Source organism: Oncorhynchus clarkii, chromosome 19, assembly GCF_045791955.1.
Source record: "Oncorhynchus clarkii lewisi isolate Uvic-CL-2024 chromosome 19, UVic_Ocla_1.0, whole genome shotgun sequence".
NCBI classification, from domain to species: Eukaryota; Metazoa; Chordata; class Actinopteri; order Salmoniformes; family Salmonidae; genus Oncorhynchus; species Oncorhynchus clarkii.
The window spans coordinates 21,280,910-21,300,869 of NC_092165.1; the positions used below are offsets into that span (position 1 = coordinate 21,280,910).

General features: G+C 41.8%; 1 protein-coding gene across 8 annotated transcripts in view; it reads right to left on the reverse strand.

Annotated features, from left to right (window-relative positions):
- LOC139374914 (transmembrane protein 131-like) overlaps positions 1-19,960 on the reverse strand; it is a 103,022-nt gene that overhangs the window by 51,808 nt on the left and 31,254 nt on the right. For all 8 annotated transcript variants that reach the window (XM_071116139.1, XM_071116137.1, XM_071116140.1 and 5 more), the window contains exons 4-5: positions 5,736-5,807; positions 795-918 (exon numbers count right to left, since the gene is read on the reverse strand). In XM_071116139.1, the coding sequence (XP_070972240.1) occupies positions 795-918; positions 5,736-5,807 (196 nt within the window). The remainder of the gene's footprint in view (positions 1-794; positions 919-5,735; positions 5,808-19,960) is intronic.

Here is a 19,960-nt window from a genome sequence, read left to right on the forward strand (position 1 = left end):
CGAAGGCAACGACTATGTTACAATGTCCATACTAGCATGACTTCATACATGACTTCACTTTCAGTGGTATGCTGGTGAGCACACAACTTCCAACACTTTATATATATTTGTTCTTAAGTCAGTTATGAACAAATTCTTATCTACAATGACGGCCTACCCCGGCCAAACCCGGACGACGCTGGGCATATTGTGTGCTGCCCTATGGGACTGCCAATCACAGCCGGATGTGATACAGAATCGAACCAGGGACTGTAGTGATACCTCTTGCACTGAGATGCAGTGCCTTAGACCGCTGCCCCACATGGGAGCGCAGAGCTCAGCATATTGAAGAATCATGCTGAGAATGAGGCCTTGTGTGAATGAATCGTGGGCTAATTTCAACGTGAAATCAATAGGAGAAAATGTGATATGCAATGTTGTAACATGCACTGTTGTCAGAGTGTGATGCAATGCGGTTGTGCTTGGTATACTTTCTAAGCAGAGCATTGAAACCCAAATTCTGTGGGTTTCAATGGCAGTTTGAGAGTTTAAATAGCTGTACTGGTGGCCCAAGGGACTGACATGAGAAAGAGGGGGGAGTAGAGAGAAGTAGATGAAGAGAGAGCAGAGAAAAACAGTGTGAGTGAGAAAAGGAGAGAGAGAGCGCGAGGGAGAGAAACAAACAGAGAGAAAGAGGAGAGGGAAGCAAAATAGAGATTGTAGGGAGAAGTTGGATGAACGTGGGTGTGGTTGAGTGAGAGAGGGAGGGAGTGTCTGAGTGAAGGAAGGGCACACACACACACACACACACTCACCCTTCTGTGGAACGAAGGCATGTGAAAATGTCTGCTGGATGTAAACATCGACAGCAATGTCACTGGGAGTTCCTGGCTGGGGTTGTGTATGTATATGGTTTCAGCTCTTGGCAGCCCCAGTGGCCTAGAGAGATAGAGATGGAGAGAGATGGACATAACAAGCACCACTCATTGTTCTATCCAGGCATTGTAAACATCAAGCTATACTGAACAAAAATATAAAAGCAACATGCAACAATTTGAAGGGGCATGGATCAGAAAACCAGTCAGTATCTGGTGTGACCACCATTTGCCTCATGCAGTGAGACATCTCCCTTGCATAGAGCTGATCAGGCTGTTGATGGTGGCCTGTGCAATGTTGCCCCAATCCTCTTCTGTGAAGTTACTGGATGTTGGCGGGAACTAGAACACATCGATCCAGAGCCTCGTAGACGTTGAACCAGAGCATTCCAAACATGCTCAATGGTTGATATGTCTGGTGAGTATGCCGGCCATGGAAAAACTGGGACATTTTTAGCTTCCAAGAATTGTGTACAGATTCTTGTGACATGGAGCCGTGCGTTATCATGCTGAAACATGAGGGGATGGCTGTGGATGAATGGCACGACAATGGACCTCGTCATGGCATCTCTGTGCATTTAAATTGCTATCGATAAAACGCAAATTGTGTTCATTGTCTGTAGCTTATGCCTGCCCATAGCATAACCTCCCCGTCACCAACGTCGACATCAGCTAGCCGCTCGCCCACACATGTGGTTTACGGTTGGACGTACTGCCAAATTCTCTAAAACAACGTTGGAGGCGGCTTATGGTAGAGAAATTAACATTCAATTATCTGGCAAAAGCTCTGGCGGACATTCCTGCAGTCGGCATGCCAATTGCACACTCCCTCAACTTGAGACATCTGTGGTATTGTGTTGTGTGACAAAGCTGCACATTTTTGAGTATATTTTATTGTCCCAAGCACACCTGTTTAATGATCATGCTGTTTAATCAGTGTAAAATACTTTCTAGCATTCAGACATCGACAAAGTAACATTTGTAAACTACTATGAAACTAACTTTTGTTTAAGTACAATTTAGACATTGCTACCCCATTTGCAGTTTTACCATGATTACATTCTAGTTACCACTGTAGTTACAGAGTAATATCAGGGCATAACTGTGCGACTCAATGCAAAGTGTTTCCGGTTGTGTCAACATTGACATAGCATCAACGCATGAGGTAGAACTGTCCCTTAATTGTAATGTTTCCTCTAGGTAGGATCAGCTTCCCCTCCTCCAATTCTAACCTTAACCATTTGTGGGAGAAATTCAAAATTGACTCAAGATCTGTGTCTAGGGGCAACTTCACCCTACAACATTTTGCTGATGACAAGTTAACACTTCCTGGAAACGAGGAAGGCACTTTTGCTCATCTGACACTTCTCTGGGGCCGACATAAAAGGAGTTCAAATCAACCAACAACAAAAAAAAACTGAGCGCAGGCTGGTATTAAAAGGTCTATGGTGACCTTTGGAGCTACGCTTAGCGCTCTCTGTTTAGCCTTTTAATATTTTGATGTGTTTGTAATAAAAAGGGGGACCAGCAACATAGTCACCACAGTGTCACCACAGTTCTGTAAATGTCACTCTTAAAGGCTAGGTTTGCAGATAAAAAAGTAAATAGCTGCAGGTGCAAGCTTTCCTCATTCTAGTGTCATCATAACCACAAGCAAAACACACATACATATATATATATATATATGTGATAGTAACCTTTAGAGCTACTGTACAATGTGAAGTCATTGGATAGGTCAAACTCAATTTCCTAACGTGATTAAGTTAAACAGATACAGTTGAAGTCGGAAGTTTACATACACTCAGGTTGGAGTCATTAAAACTGATTTTTCAACCACTCCACTAATTTCTTGTTAACAAACTATAGTTTTGGCAAGTTGGTTAGGACATCTACTTTGTGCACGATACATGTAATCTTTCCAACAATTGTTTACAGACAGATTATTTCACTTATAAATCACTGTATCACAAGTCCAGTGGGTCAGAAGTTTACATACACTAAGTTGACTATGCCTTTAAACAGCTTGGAAAAATTCCAGAAAATTATGTCATGGCTTTAGAACCTTCTGATAGGCTAATTGACATAATTTGAGTCAATTGGAGGTGTACCTGTGGATGTATTTCAAGGCCTACCTTCAAACTCAGTGCCTCTTTGCTTGACATCATAGGAAAATCAAAAGAAATCAGCCAAGACCTCCGCAAGTCTGGTTCAAATTGCAGACCTCCGCAAGTCTGGTTCATCCTTTGGAGCAATTTCCAAACGCCTGAAGGTACCACGTTCATCTGTACAAACAATAGTATGCCACTATAAACACCATGGGACCACGCAGCCGTCATACCGCTCAGGAAGGAGACGCGTTCTGTCTCCTAGAGATGAACGTGCGAAAAGTGCAAATTAAAAGTGCAAATTAAACCCAGACCAACAGCAAAGGACCTTGTGAAGATGCTGGAGGAAACAGGTACAAAAGTATCTATATTCACAGTAAAACGAGTCCTATTTCGACATAACCTGAAAGTCCTCTCAACAAGGAAGAAGCCACTGCTCCAAAACCGCCATAAAAAAGCCAGACTACGGTTTGCAAGTGCACATGGGGACAAAGATCGTACTTTTTGGAGAAATGTCCTCTGGTCTGATGAAACAAACATATTACTGTTTGGCCAAAATGACCATCGTTATGTTTGGAGGAAAGAGGGGGAGGCTTGCAAGCCAAAGAACACCATCCAAACCGTGAAGCACGGGGATGGCAGCATCATGTTGTGGGGGTGCTTTGCTGCAGGAGGGACTGGTGCACTTCAAAAAATAGATGGCATTATGAGGAGGGAAATTATGTGGATGGAAAATTCTGTGGATATATTGAAGCAACATCTCAAGACATCAGTCAGGAAGTTAAAGCTTGGTCGCAAATGGGTCTTCCAAATGGACAATGACCCCAAGCATACTTCCAAAGTTGTGGCAAAAAGGCTTAAGGACAACAAAGTCAAGGTATTGGAGTGGCCATCACAAAGCCCTGACCTCAATCCTATAGAAAATTTGTGGGCAGAACTGAAAAGGCGTGTGCGAGCAACGAGGCCTACACCAGCTCTGTCAGGAGGAATGGGCCAAAATTCACCCAACTTATTGTGGGAAGCTTGTGGAAGGCTACCCGAAACGTTTGACCCAAGTTAAACAATTTAAAGGCAATGCTACAAAATACTAGTTAAGTGTATGTAAACTTCTGACCCACTGGGAATGTGATGAAAGAAATAAAAGCTGAAATAAATAACTCTCTACTATTATTCTGACATTTCACATTCTAAAATAAAGTGGTGATCCTGACTGACCTGGGATTTTTACTAGGATTAAATGTCAGGAATTGTAAAAAACTGAGTTGAAATGTATTTGGCCAAGTTGTAAACTTCTGACTTCAACTGTAGATGTGTTTTAGCCTATTTTATAATACATACATTTTATATCATCTACGTTTCCTCAAATCAATGCTGATGGCAATGACAAGAATTCCATCCACTTTATGCGAAGCTACTGCCTGTCCTATCCACTCATAACACATGACTGGGGACCTGCATTGTAGTGGGGACAGGGGGTTTGTTGTGTGTTTAAACAACGGGATGACAGTAAATACTGCGAAAGTAGTGCACTACACATCGTGAATAGTGTGTCCATATGGCTCTGGTAAAAGTAGTGTATTATATAGGGAATACCATGCCATTGGGCTCTGGTCAAAGTAGTGCACTATATAGGAAAGAGGGTGACATTTGGGACAAAACTTTAGTCATTAAGGGTCTCTTTGGGCATGCCTGGGTCCCTCTGCACTGCCAGGCAAACAGAGAGAGGAGGGTGTGCTAATGTTGCAAATCAACACTGTATATTGCCAGTGCTGAAATGACTGGGTCATTGGGTTAGCCTAGTTAGCGAGAGGCTAGCAAGGCTAGTGGGCAGGGATGAGGTTGAGTTTAACACCTTGCACTGGTGTGCTTGTGTTATGTTATGCCTGCTTTGCTTGATGCCACTGTGGCAAAACAAGGGCGTGGGATTTTAATGTTTAAACAATTCAGTCATATAGCAACCGTTGTCTGTAGCAATAAGGTATGGATGAGGATACATCCTAGGTCGGACCTAGTGTTTCCTAGTTTGTTCATTATAATCTACACCGAAAGGTTGGGAATGGGGTATTTCTCAGATTTAGCAACAGAACTAATTAACGAATAGATATCTTGGACACTTGGACCAATAGATAAAGAAAATTAAATGGGAAATAAACGTAGACCTTATTCAAAATAATGAATAAATATGTCATAGGATACATTTTTTCAGCTGCAAATAGTAGCAGTGGGGACAGCTGTCCAAGCACAACAAAGAGTCTCGCTATTCTGGTGGTTGTTTTGGGAGCAAGGAGCCAAACAGCAGAGTTCTAAACCTTTCCCCTTGGGTCTGACCCTCTCTCTTATTCAGTCTCGGGCTGATGGGAAGAGAGCTGAGCTGCTCATGGTCGTCGCCTGTCTGTTCCTTTGGCTTCCTCTGCATTTAAAAGGCCACTTTCCGCTTTATACAGAGAGCTTTTCCTCTTGTACGGCTTTTTATCATCACTTTCTATGGCTTTAGTTCTTCTTGGGGGCTTCCGGTGACATAATCCAGACAAGGTTAGGTAAAGATTACAGATATTTTGTTGATTTTGTCATTCGATGCTATTCTAAATGCTTTTTCCACATTACTCCTATAACTGTCGGATTGTGATTTGGAGTCGGTGTCTTTTGCACCCATGTGTACTCTAAAACGAGGTGGTTGGTTATAGTAGCTCCAAACACGGGATTTATCAATGTCTTTACATTGGCTTATGTTTATGAATCCTTTTCTTCGAAACCAGGAAGTGACAGAAAAACTCACTGTGTCCCAAACTCCAGCGATGGCGGCTGGAAGCGCAGCGGCCTTTGATTCTCCGGCACGTAGAACGAGGAGCTGGCGAAAGACAGACAAAAAGAGAAGAACACATTTATATACACGTACACCTATCAACTCAATGAGTTCCAATGGGACCTTATCATTCGAAACAAGTGAGCGCTTGGGCGACTTGGCAAATGTTGACTCTCCTGCCTAAAAACGCAGCCAGAGTGGTGGCGAAATTTAGACTCCTCTGTGAGACACTTGAGCGTGCTACTCATTAAAAAAAAATAGATATGCACTTTTTTCTTCGTTGCAAAACGTTTTAGAAAGTTTTCCGATGCCGTAATGAACATGCCCCTGCATTGCACTACAGGTGAGCGTCGATGCACGCGGCAAAAACAACGAAACCAATCGCCAGTGACACCGTTACAACAGAAAGTGATAGTATCTCATTCTGAGCTCAATAAGAATAGCTATTATTCTTCATAGCTTGTTCCAAATATCTTTAATGTGATTGTTACGCAACAGGACAGTTAACACGCGCTACCTGCTAATTATCTATAGGCTGTGTTTCAACTTGTCAATTTCCAATGATTTTTTAACAGTTTGAATTGAAGTGTGTTCCACCTCATTAATTCACACAGAAGTAGTCCATTTCAGTGTATCGGACAATTTATGTTTAAGACTTTACTGAGCTGGAAAAACTTACCTCTTCGAGGACAACCCTACTCCATTTCTTCCACACATCAAGTATGAGGACATTTGAGCAGTCTTGAAAGAACTGGCACATTTTCTGACTGGCGCTCGCATTGTTGTTTTCATTACAAATAATAACTTTGGACATGTGTACGTTGCTATCAAAGTAAGTGCCTTATTTTCTGTATACCGTGTTGTTGTTTCTACTGTAGCATACAGTATGTATGTACAGTGCCTTGCGAAAGTATTCGGCCCCCTTGAACTTTGCGACCTTTTGCCACATTTCAGGCTTCAAACATAAAGATATAAAACTGTATTTTTGTGAAGAATCAACAACAAGTGGGACACAATCATGAAGTGGAACGACATTTATTGGATATTTCAAACTTTTTTAACAAATCAAAAACTGAAAGATTGGGCGTGCAAAATTATTCAGCCCCTTTACTTTCAGTGCAGCAAACTCTCTCCAGAAGTTCAGTGAGGATCTCTGAATGATCCAATGTTGACCTAAATGACTAATGATGATAAATACAATCCACCTGTGTGTAATCAAGTCTCCGTATAAATGCACCTGCACTATGATAGTCTCAGAGGTCCGTTAAAAGCGCAGAGAGCATCATGAAGAACAAGGAACACACCAGGCAGGTCCGAGATACTGTTGTGAAGAAGTTTAAAGCCGGATTTGGATACAAAAATATTTCCCAAGCTTTACACATCCCAAGGAGCACTGTGCAAGTGATAATATTGAAATGGAAGGAGTATCAGACCACTGCAAATCTACCAAGACCTGGCCGTCCCTCTAAACTTTCAGCTCATACAAGGAGAAGACTGATCAGAGATGCAGCCAAGAGGCCCATGATCACTCTGGATGAACTGCAGAGATCTACAGCTGAGGTGGGAGACTCTGTCCATATATTGCACAAATCTGGCCTTTATGGAAGAGTGGCAAGAAGAAAGCCATTTCTTAAAGATATCCATAAAAAGTGTTGTTTAAAGTTTGCCACAATCCACCTGGGAGACACACCAAACATGTGGAAGAAGGTGCTCTGGTCAGATGAAACCAAAATTGAACTTTTTGGCAACAATGCAAAACCTTATGTTTGGCGTAAAAGCAACACAGCTGAACACACCATCCCCACTGTCAAACATGGTGGTGGCAGCATCATGGTTTGGGCCTGCTTTTCTTCAGCAGGGACAGGGAAGATGGTTAAAATTGATGGGAAGATGGATGGAGCCAAATACAGGACCATTCTGGAAGAAAACCTGATGGAGTCTGCAAAAGACCTGAGACTGGGACGGAGATTTGTCTTCCAACAAGACAATGATCCCAAAACATAAAGCAAAATCTACAATGGAATGGTTCAAAAATAAACATATCCAGGTGTTAGAATGGCCAAGTCAAAGTCCAGACCTGAATCCAATCGAGAATCTGTGGAAAGAACTGAAAACTGCTGTTCACAAATGCTCTCCATCCAACCTCACTGAGCTCGAGCTGTTTTGCAAGGAGGAATGGGAAAAAATGTCAGTCTCTCGATGTGCAAAACTGATAGAGACATACCCCAAGCGACTTACAGCTGTAATCGCAGCAAAAGGTGGAGCTATAAAGTATTAACTTAAGGGGGCTGAATAATTTTGCACGCCCAATTTTTCAGTTTTTGATTTGTTAAAAAAGTTTGAAATATCCAATAAATGTCGTTCCACTTCATGATTGTGTCCCACTTGTTGTTGATTCTTCACAAAAAAATACAGTTTTATATCTTTATGTTTGAAGCCTGAAATGTGGCAAAAGGTCGCAAAGTTCAAGGGGGCCGAATACTTTCGCAAGACACTGTATGTATGGAGTAGGGTTGCAAAGAGTCTGAAAATTTCTGGTAAATTTTGGGAATTTTTCCATATATTTTGGGAATTTTGCTTAAACTCATCTAAAAAGTTAGCTTTATAACAATGAACCTTTTTGTGGGATACACATAAGGCAATTCTAGGTCTTGTGGAATATTGTGGTTAAACTATCCCCAATTCAATGGAAATGCAACCCTCTGCATACACAGTGCATTCTACCATCACGTGTGCAGTGCACTCTTCCATCACACATACAGCAGATTCTCAAGATCTTGCACACTAATGAGATGCTATTGAGCCCACACCACTACACTGTCTGAGCCAAGGAGTACATGCTTTCTGGTAAATTTTGATAACAATACTGGGTGGGGTGAATATATTTTAATGACATACATGATTTTTTGTTAACTAGAATACAGCAAAGTGTGTTTAAATCATTTCTGACTTGTTAATAATTTTTGCTAGTTAGTTCTTGCTACCATTTGGGTTTTAGCTTGCTTGAGCTTCCTAACGGAGGACTGTTAATTCACCTGTCTCCATACATGTTTCATTTAAAACATTTATCTTACATAGGAGTTGTTTAATCTAACTGCGTAACTACATATCTGTACATGGAATTGTATTTGTTTGTTTTTTACAAATTCTTCTAGTCTTTACAGGAAAATGCCACGGGCACTTTCCCGTGGCATTTTGTGCGGAGACATTTCACTGCAGCCAATGTAGAGGAAAAGCTGTGTACATTTGCAAATACTGTGCCAAATCATATGTGAAGAATGCAACAAAGATGCAGAATCATCTGGCCAAGTGCATGAAGTTCCCTCAGCGCTCACAACAAGCAACCTCTGACAAAAGTCCCTCTACTTCTATTCGAGGTGAAAATGATGAACCAGACACCTTATCGATAGCAAAAGCTTATGGTCCTGCTGGAATCAGAAGTTTTTCTCACTTATTAACAGAGGAACGTAGCCAGAGAAATGCTGATGAATGTCTTGCTCGAGCTGTGTACAGTTGTGGCCAAAAGTTTTGAGAATGTGAATATTAATATTTGTGTCAAAGTCTGCTGCCTCAGCTTGTATTATGGCAATTTGCATATACTCCAGAATGTTATGAAGAGTGATCAGATGAATTGCAATTAATTGCAAAGTCCCTCTTTGCCATGTTAATTAAATGAATCCCCCAAAAACATTTCCACTGCATTTCAGCCATGCCACAAAAGGACCAGCTGACATCATGTCAATGATTCTCTCGTTAACACAGGTGGGAGTGTTGACAAGGACAAGGCTGGAGATCACTCTGTCATGCTGATTGAGTTCAAATAACAGACTGGAAGCTTCAAAAGGAGGGTGGTTCTTGGAATCATTGTTCTTCCTCTGCGCCCAAGAAAGTCCAGCAAGTGCCAGGGCCGTCTCCTAAAGTTGATTCAGCTGCAGGATCGGGGCACCATCAGTACAGAGCTTGCTCAGGAATGGCAGCAGGCAGGTGTGAGTGGATCTGCACACACAGTGAGGTGAAGACTTGTGGAGGATGGCCTGGTCATTTTCTCTGATGAATCCCCTTTTCGATTGTTTGGGGCATCTGGAAAAAAGCTTGTCCGGAAAAGACAATGTGAGCGCTGCCATCAGTCCTGTGTCATGCCAACAGCATGCTGAGACCATTCATGTGTGGAGTTGCTTCTCAGCCAGGGGAGTGTGCTCACTCACAATTTTGCCTAAGAACACAGCCATGAATAAAGAATGGTACCAACACATCCTCAGAGAGCAACTTCTCCCAACAATCCAGGAACAGTTTGGTGACGAACAATGCCTTTTCCAGCATGGAGTACCTTTCCATAAGGCAAAAGTGATAACTAAGTGGCTCGGGGAACAAAACATCGATATTTTGGGTCCATGGCCAGGAAACCCCCCAGACCTTAATCCCATTGAGAACTTGTGGTCAATTCTCAAGAGGCGGGTGGACAAACAAAACCCTACAAATTCTGACAAACTCCAAGCATTGATTATGCAAGAATAGTCTGCCATCAGTCAGGATGTGGCCCAGAAGATAATTGACAGCATGCCAGGAAGGATTGCAGAGGTCTTGAAAATGAAGGGTCAACACTGCAAATATTGACTCTTTACATCAACTTCATGTAATTGTCAATAAAAGCCTTTGACAGTTATGAAATGCTTGTAATTATACTTCAGTATTCCATAGTAACATCTGACAAAAATATCTATAGACACTGAGGCAGCAAACTTTGTGAAAATTAATATTTGTTTCATTCTCAAAACTTTTTGCCAAAACTGTATGCTACTGGTTCACCTCTGATGCTCTCAGGCAATGTGTATTGGAAGAGATTTCTGAATGTTCTTTGCCCAGCATACACCCCTCCAACCACACATGCTTTATCTACTCATTTGCTGGATGCAGAGTTCATCAGAGTTCAAGTGAAGGTCAAGCAAATCATAGAGAAAGCAGACTGTATTGCGATCATCTCTGATGGGTGGTCGAATGTTTGTGGGCAAGGAATAATGAACTACATCATCTCCACCCCTCAACCAGTATTCTACAAGAGCACAGACACAAGGGACAACAGACACACCGGTCTCTACATTACAGATGAGCTGAAGGCAGTCATCAATGACCTTGGACCACAGAAGGTATTTGCACTGGTGGCAGACAATGCTGTGAACATGAAGGCTGCTTGGTCTAAAGTGGAGGAGTCCTACCCTCACATCACACCCATTGTTTGTGCTGCTTGTGCATTGAATCTGCTCCTCAAGGACATCATGGCACTGAAAACAATGGATACACTCTACAAGAGAGCCAAGGAAATGGTTAGGTATGTGAAAGGACATCAAGTTATAGCAGCAATCTATCTCACCAAGCAAAGTGAGAAGAATAATAGCAACACATTGAAGCTGCCCAGCAACACCAGTTGGGGAGGTGTTGTCATCAAGTTTGATAGTCTCCTGTAGGTGAAGGAGTCTCTCCAAAAAATGGTCATATCACAGTCTGCCGATATGGACAGCCCCATCAAGAGGATCCTTCTGGATGATGTATTTTGGGAGAGAGCGGTAAAGCAGCCTGAAACTCCTGAAACCTATAGCAGTAGCCATTGCACGGATTGAGGGAGACAATGCCATCCACTCGGATGTTCAGACGCTGCTTGCAGATGTAAGAGAAGAAATCCGTACTGTCCTGCCCACTTCACTGTTGCTCCAAGCAGAGGAAACTGCAGTTCTGAAATACATCAAAAAGCGTGAAGACTTCTGCCTGAAGCCCATACACGCCGCAGCGTACATGTTGGACCCCAAGTATGCTGGCAAGAGCATCCTGTCTGGTGCAGAGATCAACAAGGCATATGGTGTCATCACTACCGTGTCTCGCCACCTTGGCCTGGATGAGGGCAAGGTTCTTGGCAGTCTGGCGAAGTACACTTCCAAGCAAGGGCTTTGGGATGGAGATGCAATATGGCATGCAACATATCTCATCAGCCACCTGGTGGAAGGGACTTTGTGGATCTGAGGCTCTTTCCCTGTTGCCTCCATCATCCTCCAAATCCCACCAACATCAGCCGCCTCAGAGCACAACTGGTCTTTGTTTGGGAACACACACACCAAAGCACGCAACTGGCTGACCAATGGAAGGGTTGAAAAATTGGTGGCCATCCGGGCAAATTTGAGGCTTTTTGAGCCTGACAACGAGCCATCCTCAACCAGGTTGGAAAGTGACAGTGAAGATGAGGCTTCAGAGTCTGATGTTCAGGACATGGACATTGAGGAGGTCCAGGGAGAAGACATGGAAGCCTGAGAGGAAGACAGTCTGGAAACTAAAGCTTTGGTTATCATTTTACAGATACATGTTGAAAACGTTTTTGGGAGATGCGATGGATCATTGGGGATCATTCAATATTCCCTTTTGTTGTTCAGTGAAATCATCCCATGTGAAGAGTCAACTCAATTCATTTAAGTTCAATTCGTAACTAAATTGTTTTATTTATTCATTAGGATTTAATCATTTGCAATTATGTCTACTTATAAGGTAAAAGGTGTATGTTTCGGTCTCCATATGATGTGGTAAATATATCCATTGCAAAAGACATCTACATTTAAAAGGTATTAATATTAACTGGCATATATTGCTGTTAATTCCCATATATTCCCACGGAAAGTTTCCACCTCTGAATATTCCCCAAAATGTGCAACCCTAGTATGGAGCATAATGTATGTACAGTTTTATTCACATTTTCAAGTACTGGTGACAAGTAATGCATTCCGATTAATGCATAGATTGTAATGGAAACCTAGGATGTGTGTATAATAGTTTTGGGGTATTTTGTTGTACTGATTATAATGAGCTAATGCTAAGCTATTTGTCAGCTATGTGTGGCGCCATGTTTGTTTCCATTATACAATGCATTCTGGGTGTCACAAACATCTGTCAGAGCAAAAATTTTATAATGAGGTGAAGGAATCGTTCACTAATCTTCGAGTAAACTTCCAGAAGTGAATGATCATTGACCCCCCCCTCCCCTTGAACACAACAAACGGACCAAAGTCATAGTCTCCTTTTATTATCTTTGGTTGACGCGAAAAAAAAAAACAAAAATGGCGGCGCGCACAAACTACCCATCGCCGGATTACTTTGGATTTTTTGAAAGTGTTTTACTCAATTATTTCAATCAACTTTGAGCTCACCTGTGATGTGATGAATTATAAATAGTAATTGCTATTAGCTAATTCATATTGTGGTTTCTGTCAGCCAAAAGTTCTCCAAATATGACCGCTTGTGTTACGTCAATCTTTTCTAAGTAAACGCTAGGACTAATGTAGCCTACATTTTCCGGTTTGGATGATTGTGTATACTGTGCTATTTCTGTGAGTGTCTGAACATTGCATCCAAAAATAAACTGGTCACATTCAGGACATAACTTTGTAAGGACTGTGTGCAAAATGTTTCTGTGAAAAAAACTGTGTGGCTAAATCAAATGCTGACTGTTGCGTTCTAAATAAACATTCTAATCACACCGGTTTAAGCATATGCTGTAGAATGATCAAACCCTTTTTTTGGTACGTGTGAAAAGGTTAAATAGGGAGCTCATTTGTTTTCAGCAATTTTATCTGATCAAAACTTGTTTTCTTACGTGCTCTCGTTTCTCTGAAGCAGTGATCAATATTGTTTGGAACATCGAATCACAATACAATCTAAATATCAACTTGCAATACATATAGAATCATGAGAAACATGAGCATCGCAATACAGGTCCCTGGTAGTTCCCAGCCCTACTGGGAAACCAAATGGGTGCACACACCTGATTCCACTAATCACATGGCTTGATGATGAGTTGATAAGTGGGATCAGGTAGGTTAGTGTGGTGTGTTATTGCCAGGGCAAAACCAAAACTGTGCATTGCGCACCCAGTTGGGTCACCAGGACCAGTATTAAGAAACACTGGGCCCTGGGCTATAAGTGAGTGGGCTGGAACATTGACAATTCCATGTACATCAGTTAGGCTAGTCTGTCTGAGACCATGGCAACATCCACCAGATCTAGGATCAGCTTTCCATCCCCTAATCCTAGCCTTAACCATTCGTGGGGAAAATGCTTAACTGACCCAAGATCAGAGTTTAGGGCACATTCACCCTACTCCATCTACCTGAGACTGTGAGTGGGTTACATTGTCTTGTCACCTGCGTCAGACGGTCAGATTTGCGCTCTAAAAACGGATTTGTTGCACAAATAGAGACGAGTGGTTATGGTGAAAAAGAAGCCGATATGAGATAGAGGTAGCATTTTAAAAAAGAAACCCACACACAGCCTACAACATATTGTAATGGGAACTCGTTTAGTACACATGCACACACACCCTATCCCTTACTCTCTCACATCCACTCTCACCAAAAATCAACAAGTGAACTTGTGCTTTCTCTCTCAATGACACACTATATGACGGCTAGTATGAGGTCATTTCTGCCACCCTGCTGCGACCAGTGTGTTGTCCGTGGTGGCCGTGTGTGTGTGTCACGTCCCATCCTAATGAGCACTATGAAGGAGGGCTGCACAGCAGGGAGCCGACAGCTGTAGTGTGTGAGGAGGAGAACCTGATCTGGCACCGTTGACAGAGGGCTGACACAGCTGTTCAGTGAGTTGACAGCAGAGACAGAGATGGAACCCTAACTAGCTTTAACAATATAGGTGTAGATTGAGGGGTTCACAATGATACATGAAGTTGGCATGCTCAAGTATGCTGAAGTCAGAAAAGGGAGCTCTGGGTTTTAAGTGTGTCATCAACATCAACTCCAATCATTATCCAATAAAAACAGACCCAAGTATATATCAACTCCCACTAACATCACCAGAACACACATGGAAACTCAAACGCAACACATGGGCTGAAAGACTACCCTACACACACACCCCTCCCTGGGTGATAAGAATCAAATCAACACATTGAAGGAGTCATGTTTTCACACTTCGGGACGGATAACATGCTGGACGGCGAGGGTAAGCTGGAGAAGTATCTCCATCAGTTCCAGATTGTCAGTTTCCTGTCCAAGCTTTCAACAGCTGGGATCCCGCCTCACATGCTCAGGGAGGTGTGGGAGAGAGAGTTGAAAGAGGCACAGTGGATGGCTACTACTGGGGACTGGATTGTACAGTGTGTACAGATGTAGCGAATGTTATGGACCGCAGAATGATTTTATGTCCTTTTGGGTGGTGCCTGTTGAGGTGACTCATATCATAAAGCAGACCCGAAGCACTGCTTGCTCTCCTTTCAGTTCTGGTGTCCTACACTGTCCCTCACTGAGTAACAGGCTACACTGGGCCCAACTTCCTGTAGGGATGAGCGATATATCGTGTGGTGTCATATTTGGAATAGGTATTTTGTTTACTTTCTGAATTGACTAGAATTGAAATGGTACTGACCCCAACCCTGCTAATGATGGAAGCCAACAGTATAGGCTCCTAATGAGATATAATGGATTAGAGTGGAAGCTATATAAACTCAACGTGTCCAATAGAATCCAATCTATAGCACTTCATATCATTATCATGATAAACATTCAAATTATTATAATATGCATCTTCTGCCATAAAACCCTTGTACTACTCCAGACTCATGTTCAAAAATACTTGTATGTTAAAATGCCTTATTCTTCAATGGTCTGACACACACGCTAACGCACACACCATTTTCCAATAAAAAAAGGAGACTGAACATATACCATCCCTGAAGCACGCTATCCCACCTGCACAGGTTCTGAATTTAGTTCAAACAGACCCTTTGCGGGTGGTTACGAGTTGAGAGGCATTGTACACTGGCAGCTTCCCCCAGTCATTAACGGAGAGAATAAAATAGGCCATGAATATATTCAGGCTAGGGGTGGTTATTCACGTTATTAACAGCTTCTCATACCAGTCACCGCCAGCCAACTGCTGCCGCCGCTTATAGCATCCTAGGGATCTGCAGCCTTCTTTTTGAAAGGCCAATAAATAAAACTGCCGCAGGCCAATTGTCCAGGAGAAGAATAAAAAAATCCATTACGAAATAATGCTTTATAGCCAATTAATGAATGGAAATATCAGTCTACGGAAATACATTTGACTGGTCATTATTATCGGTCTATAGATTAATTAGTATCATTTATTGGAATTAAATTGGTGCGTGTGTACAGTATATTCATTATGTAAACTGTCTTATCACACGCATAGATACAGAGCCTTTGAGTGGAAAATCTGTCAGATTGCGCAATAGCGCAAGGCCGGCACATTTCTGAAATGTCCTGTAAATTAAAATGTTGCCGGTCAAATGTCTGGCGCCACATTTCCCTAAACGAAACCCTGCTCCAAAGTAAGACAGGCGATGTCTTATGCGAGCTACATTCCTCCAAAAAAAACACTGACTGATAAGTACCCAGTGAGTCAGGAGGCTTGCCACAGCCAGTGTAAAAAATATATAGCCTAGCACAGCCCAAGGCCATTCACTTTGCCAGCCTGATCCTAGAGATGAAATCATAATGATGAAATCTACATACTGCCCTAAAGTTAACCTCACAACTAGCTTGCGGCATTAACGGCTACATTGACATCAAGCCACATGTAGACTATGGATGTAGCTACAAGGTACAAGCCAATGCTCGAAAACAACACAACCAGGACTTGCAAGTTTTTGGTATGACAAAATTGGCTACATTGTTAATAACCCTTCAAGGTGGTCTTTAACATGTCCAGAGTGTGATCTAATCAGGATCTCATGTTGAAGCTTTAGGAAAATTGAGAACATAATGTGCAATCGACATGACACAGATGTATCTAGGCTACATGTATGAAAGAGGAAACAGAGAGCGGCTTGTGGCTTCCAGCCCTTATGATCTAGGCTTATAGATAGATGGCTGCTATAGGGGAGTGTCTGACAAGTACAGTCTTTGCTGAGACATGTTTTTACAAAGTAGGAAAAATTGTTGCAGGATTTGCATGGAGTTGAAGGTTACAACAATTAATCTGTCATCCGGCGTAACAAGAAAGTTCAGCCATCTCCATTTTCACATAATCTGCAATTTGACTAGAAGGAAGAGACATTCGTGGGAATGAAGAGTTTTGGGGAGAAAACGGTTAGGTTGCCAAAACCTGAAATGCACCACGGACAGAATGTGCCTGAAAAGGCAAGGCTCTTACGTAACTCAAAATCACCCATCTCTTCAGATACTGAGGTAAATGTATGGTATCTACACTAGAGGTCGACCGATTATGATTTTTCAACGCCGATATCGATTATTGGAGGACCAAAAAAAGCCGATACCAATTAATCGGCTGATTTTTAAAATGTATTTGCAATAATGACAATTACAACAACACTGAATGAACACTTATTTTAACTTAATATAATACATCAATAAAATCAATTTAGCCTCAAATAAATAATGAAACATGTTCAATTTGGTTTAAATAATGCAAAAACAAAGTGTTGGAGAAGAAAGTAAAAGTGCAATATGTGCCATGTAAGAAAGCTAACGTTTAAGTTCCTTGCTCAGAACATGAGAACATATGAAAGCTGGTGGTTCCTTTTAACATGAGACTTCAATATTCCCAGGTAAGACGTTTTAGGTTGTAGTTATTATAGGAATTATAGCACTATTTCTCTCTATATGATTTGTATTTCATATACCTTTGACTATTGGATGTTCTTATAGGCACTTTAGTATTGCCAGTGTAACAGTATAGCTTTCGTCCCTCTCCTCCCTCCTACCTGGGCTCGAACCAGGAACACATCGACAACAGCCACCCTCGAAGCAGCGTTACCCATGCAGAGCAAGGGGAACAACTACTCCAAGTCTCAGAGCGAGTGACGTTTGAAACAATATTAGCACACACCCCGCTAACTAGCTGGCCATTTCACATTGGTTCCACCAGCCTAATCTCAGGAGTTGATTGGCTTGAAGTCATAAACAGTGAAGTCATAAACAGCTCAATGCTTGAAGCACAGCGAAGAGCAGCTGGCAAAACGCACGAAAGTGGTGCTTGAATGAATGCTTACGAGCCTGCTGGTGCCTACCATCGCTCAGTCAGAATGCTCTATCAAATCATAGACTTAATTATAACATAATAACACACAGAAATGCGAGCCTTAGGTCATTAATATGGTAGAATACGGAAACTATCATCTTGAAAACAAAACATGTATTCTTTCAGTGAAATACGGAACCATTCCGTATTTTATCTAAACGGGTGGCATCCATAAGTCTAAATATTCCTGTTACATTGCATGATCTTCAATATTATGTCATAATTACGTAAAATTCTGGCAAATTAGTTCGCAACGAGCCAGGCGGCCCAAACGGTTGCATATACCCTGACTCTGCGTGCAATGAACGCAAGAGAAGTGACACAATTTCACCTGGTTAATATTGCCTGCTAACCTGGATTTATTTTAACTAAATATGCAGGTTTAAAAATATATACTTGTATATTGATTTTAAGAAAGGAATTGATGTTTATGGATAGGTACACGTTGGAGCAATGACAGTCCTTTTTCGCGAATGCGCACCGCATCGATTATATGCAACGCAGGACACGCTAGATAAACTAGTAATATCATCAACCATGTAGGACACGCTAGATAAACTAGTAATATCATCAACCATGTGTAGTTAACTAGTGATTATGATTGATTGATTGTTTTTTTATAAAATAAGTTTAATGCTAGCTAGCAACTTACCTTGGCTTCTTACTGCATTCTCGTAACAGGCAGGCTCCTCGTGGAGTGCAATGTAATCAGGTGGTTAGAGCATTGGACTAGTTAACTGTAAGGTTGCAAGAATGAATCCCCGAGCTGACAAGGTAAAAATCTGTCGTTCTGCCCCTGAACAAGGCAGTTAACCCACCGTTCCTAGGCCGTCATTGAAAATAAGAATGTGTTCTTAACTGACTTGCCTAGTTAAATATGTTAAAATAATAATAATAATTGGCCAAATCGGTGTCCAAAAATACAGATTTCCGATTGTTATGAAAACTTGAAATCGTCCCTAATTAAATCGGCCATTCCAATTATGTCGGTCGACCTCTAATCTACACGTTCACATGGACAGTGTGAAGCTGTTGCTCAGTATAAATATAAACGCAACATTCAATAATTTCATTGATTTCACTGAGTTACAGTTCATATGAGGAAATCAGTCAATTGAAATGAATTCATTTGGCCCTAATCTATGGATTTCACATTACTGGGAATACAGATATGCATCTGTTGGTCACAGACACCTTCAAAAGAAAATGGGCCTCAGGATCTTGTCACGGTATTTTGTGTATTCAAATTGCCATCGATAAAATACAATTGTGTTCATTGTCCGTAGCTTATGCCTGCCCATACCATAATCCCACCGCCACCATGGGGCACTTTGTTCAATGTTGACATCAGCAAACCGCTCGGCCATGTGACGCCATACATGTAGTCTGCGGTTGTGAAGCATGGTTGGACATACTGCCAAACTCTCTAAAACAACGTTGGAGGCGGCTTATGGTAAAGAAATTAACAATAAATTCTCTGGCAACATCTCTGGTGGACATTCCTGCAGTCAGTATGACAATTGCACACTCCCTTAAAACTTGACTCATCTGTGGCATTGTGTTGTCTGACAAAACTGCACTTTTTAGACTGGCATTTTATTGCCCCCCCAGCACAAGGTGCACCTTTGTAATGATCATGCTGTTTAATCAGCTTCTTGATATGCCACACACATCAGGTGGATGGATCATTTCGGCAAAGGAGAAATGCTCACTAACAGGGATGTAAACAAATTTGTGCATAACATTTGACAACGCTTTGTGTGTGTATAGAACATTTCTGTGATATTTTATTTCAACTCATGAAACATGTAACTAAACACTTTACATGTAGCGTTTATATATTTGTTTAGTGTAATAACTTCAGTCAACTAAAATCTCCCTGTGTCACAAAAACAGTAATGAGCCTAAAAAAGCATCTCCCTGAGAGAGAGAGACAAAGAGAGAGTGTATTACCTGTACGGGTTTCAACAGGTTGGGGTTAATTTGAATATTGCGGGCCCACTGTTTCGCTCTGCCCTCCAGGCCCAAACAGATTTTGTCACAGCGCAGACTGTTGACGGGGAACAGACTTTACATACAGGACGGTCTCTTCGGACATGGGTTGTATTCATTAGGGCACGCAATAGAAAAATACATTGACCGTTTCT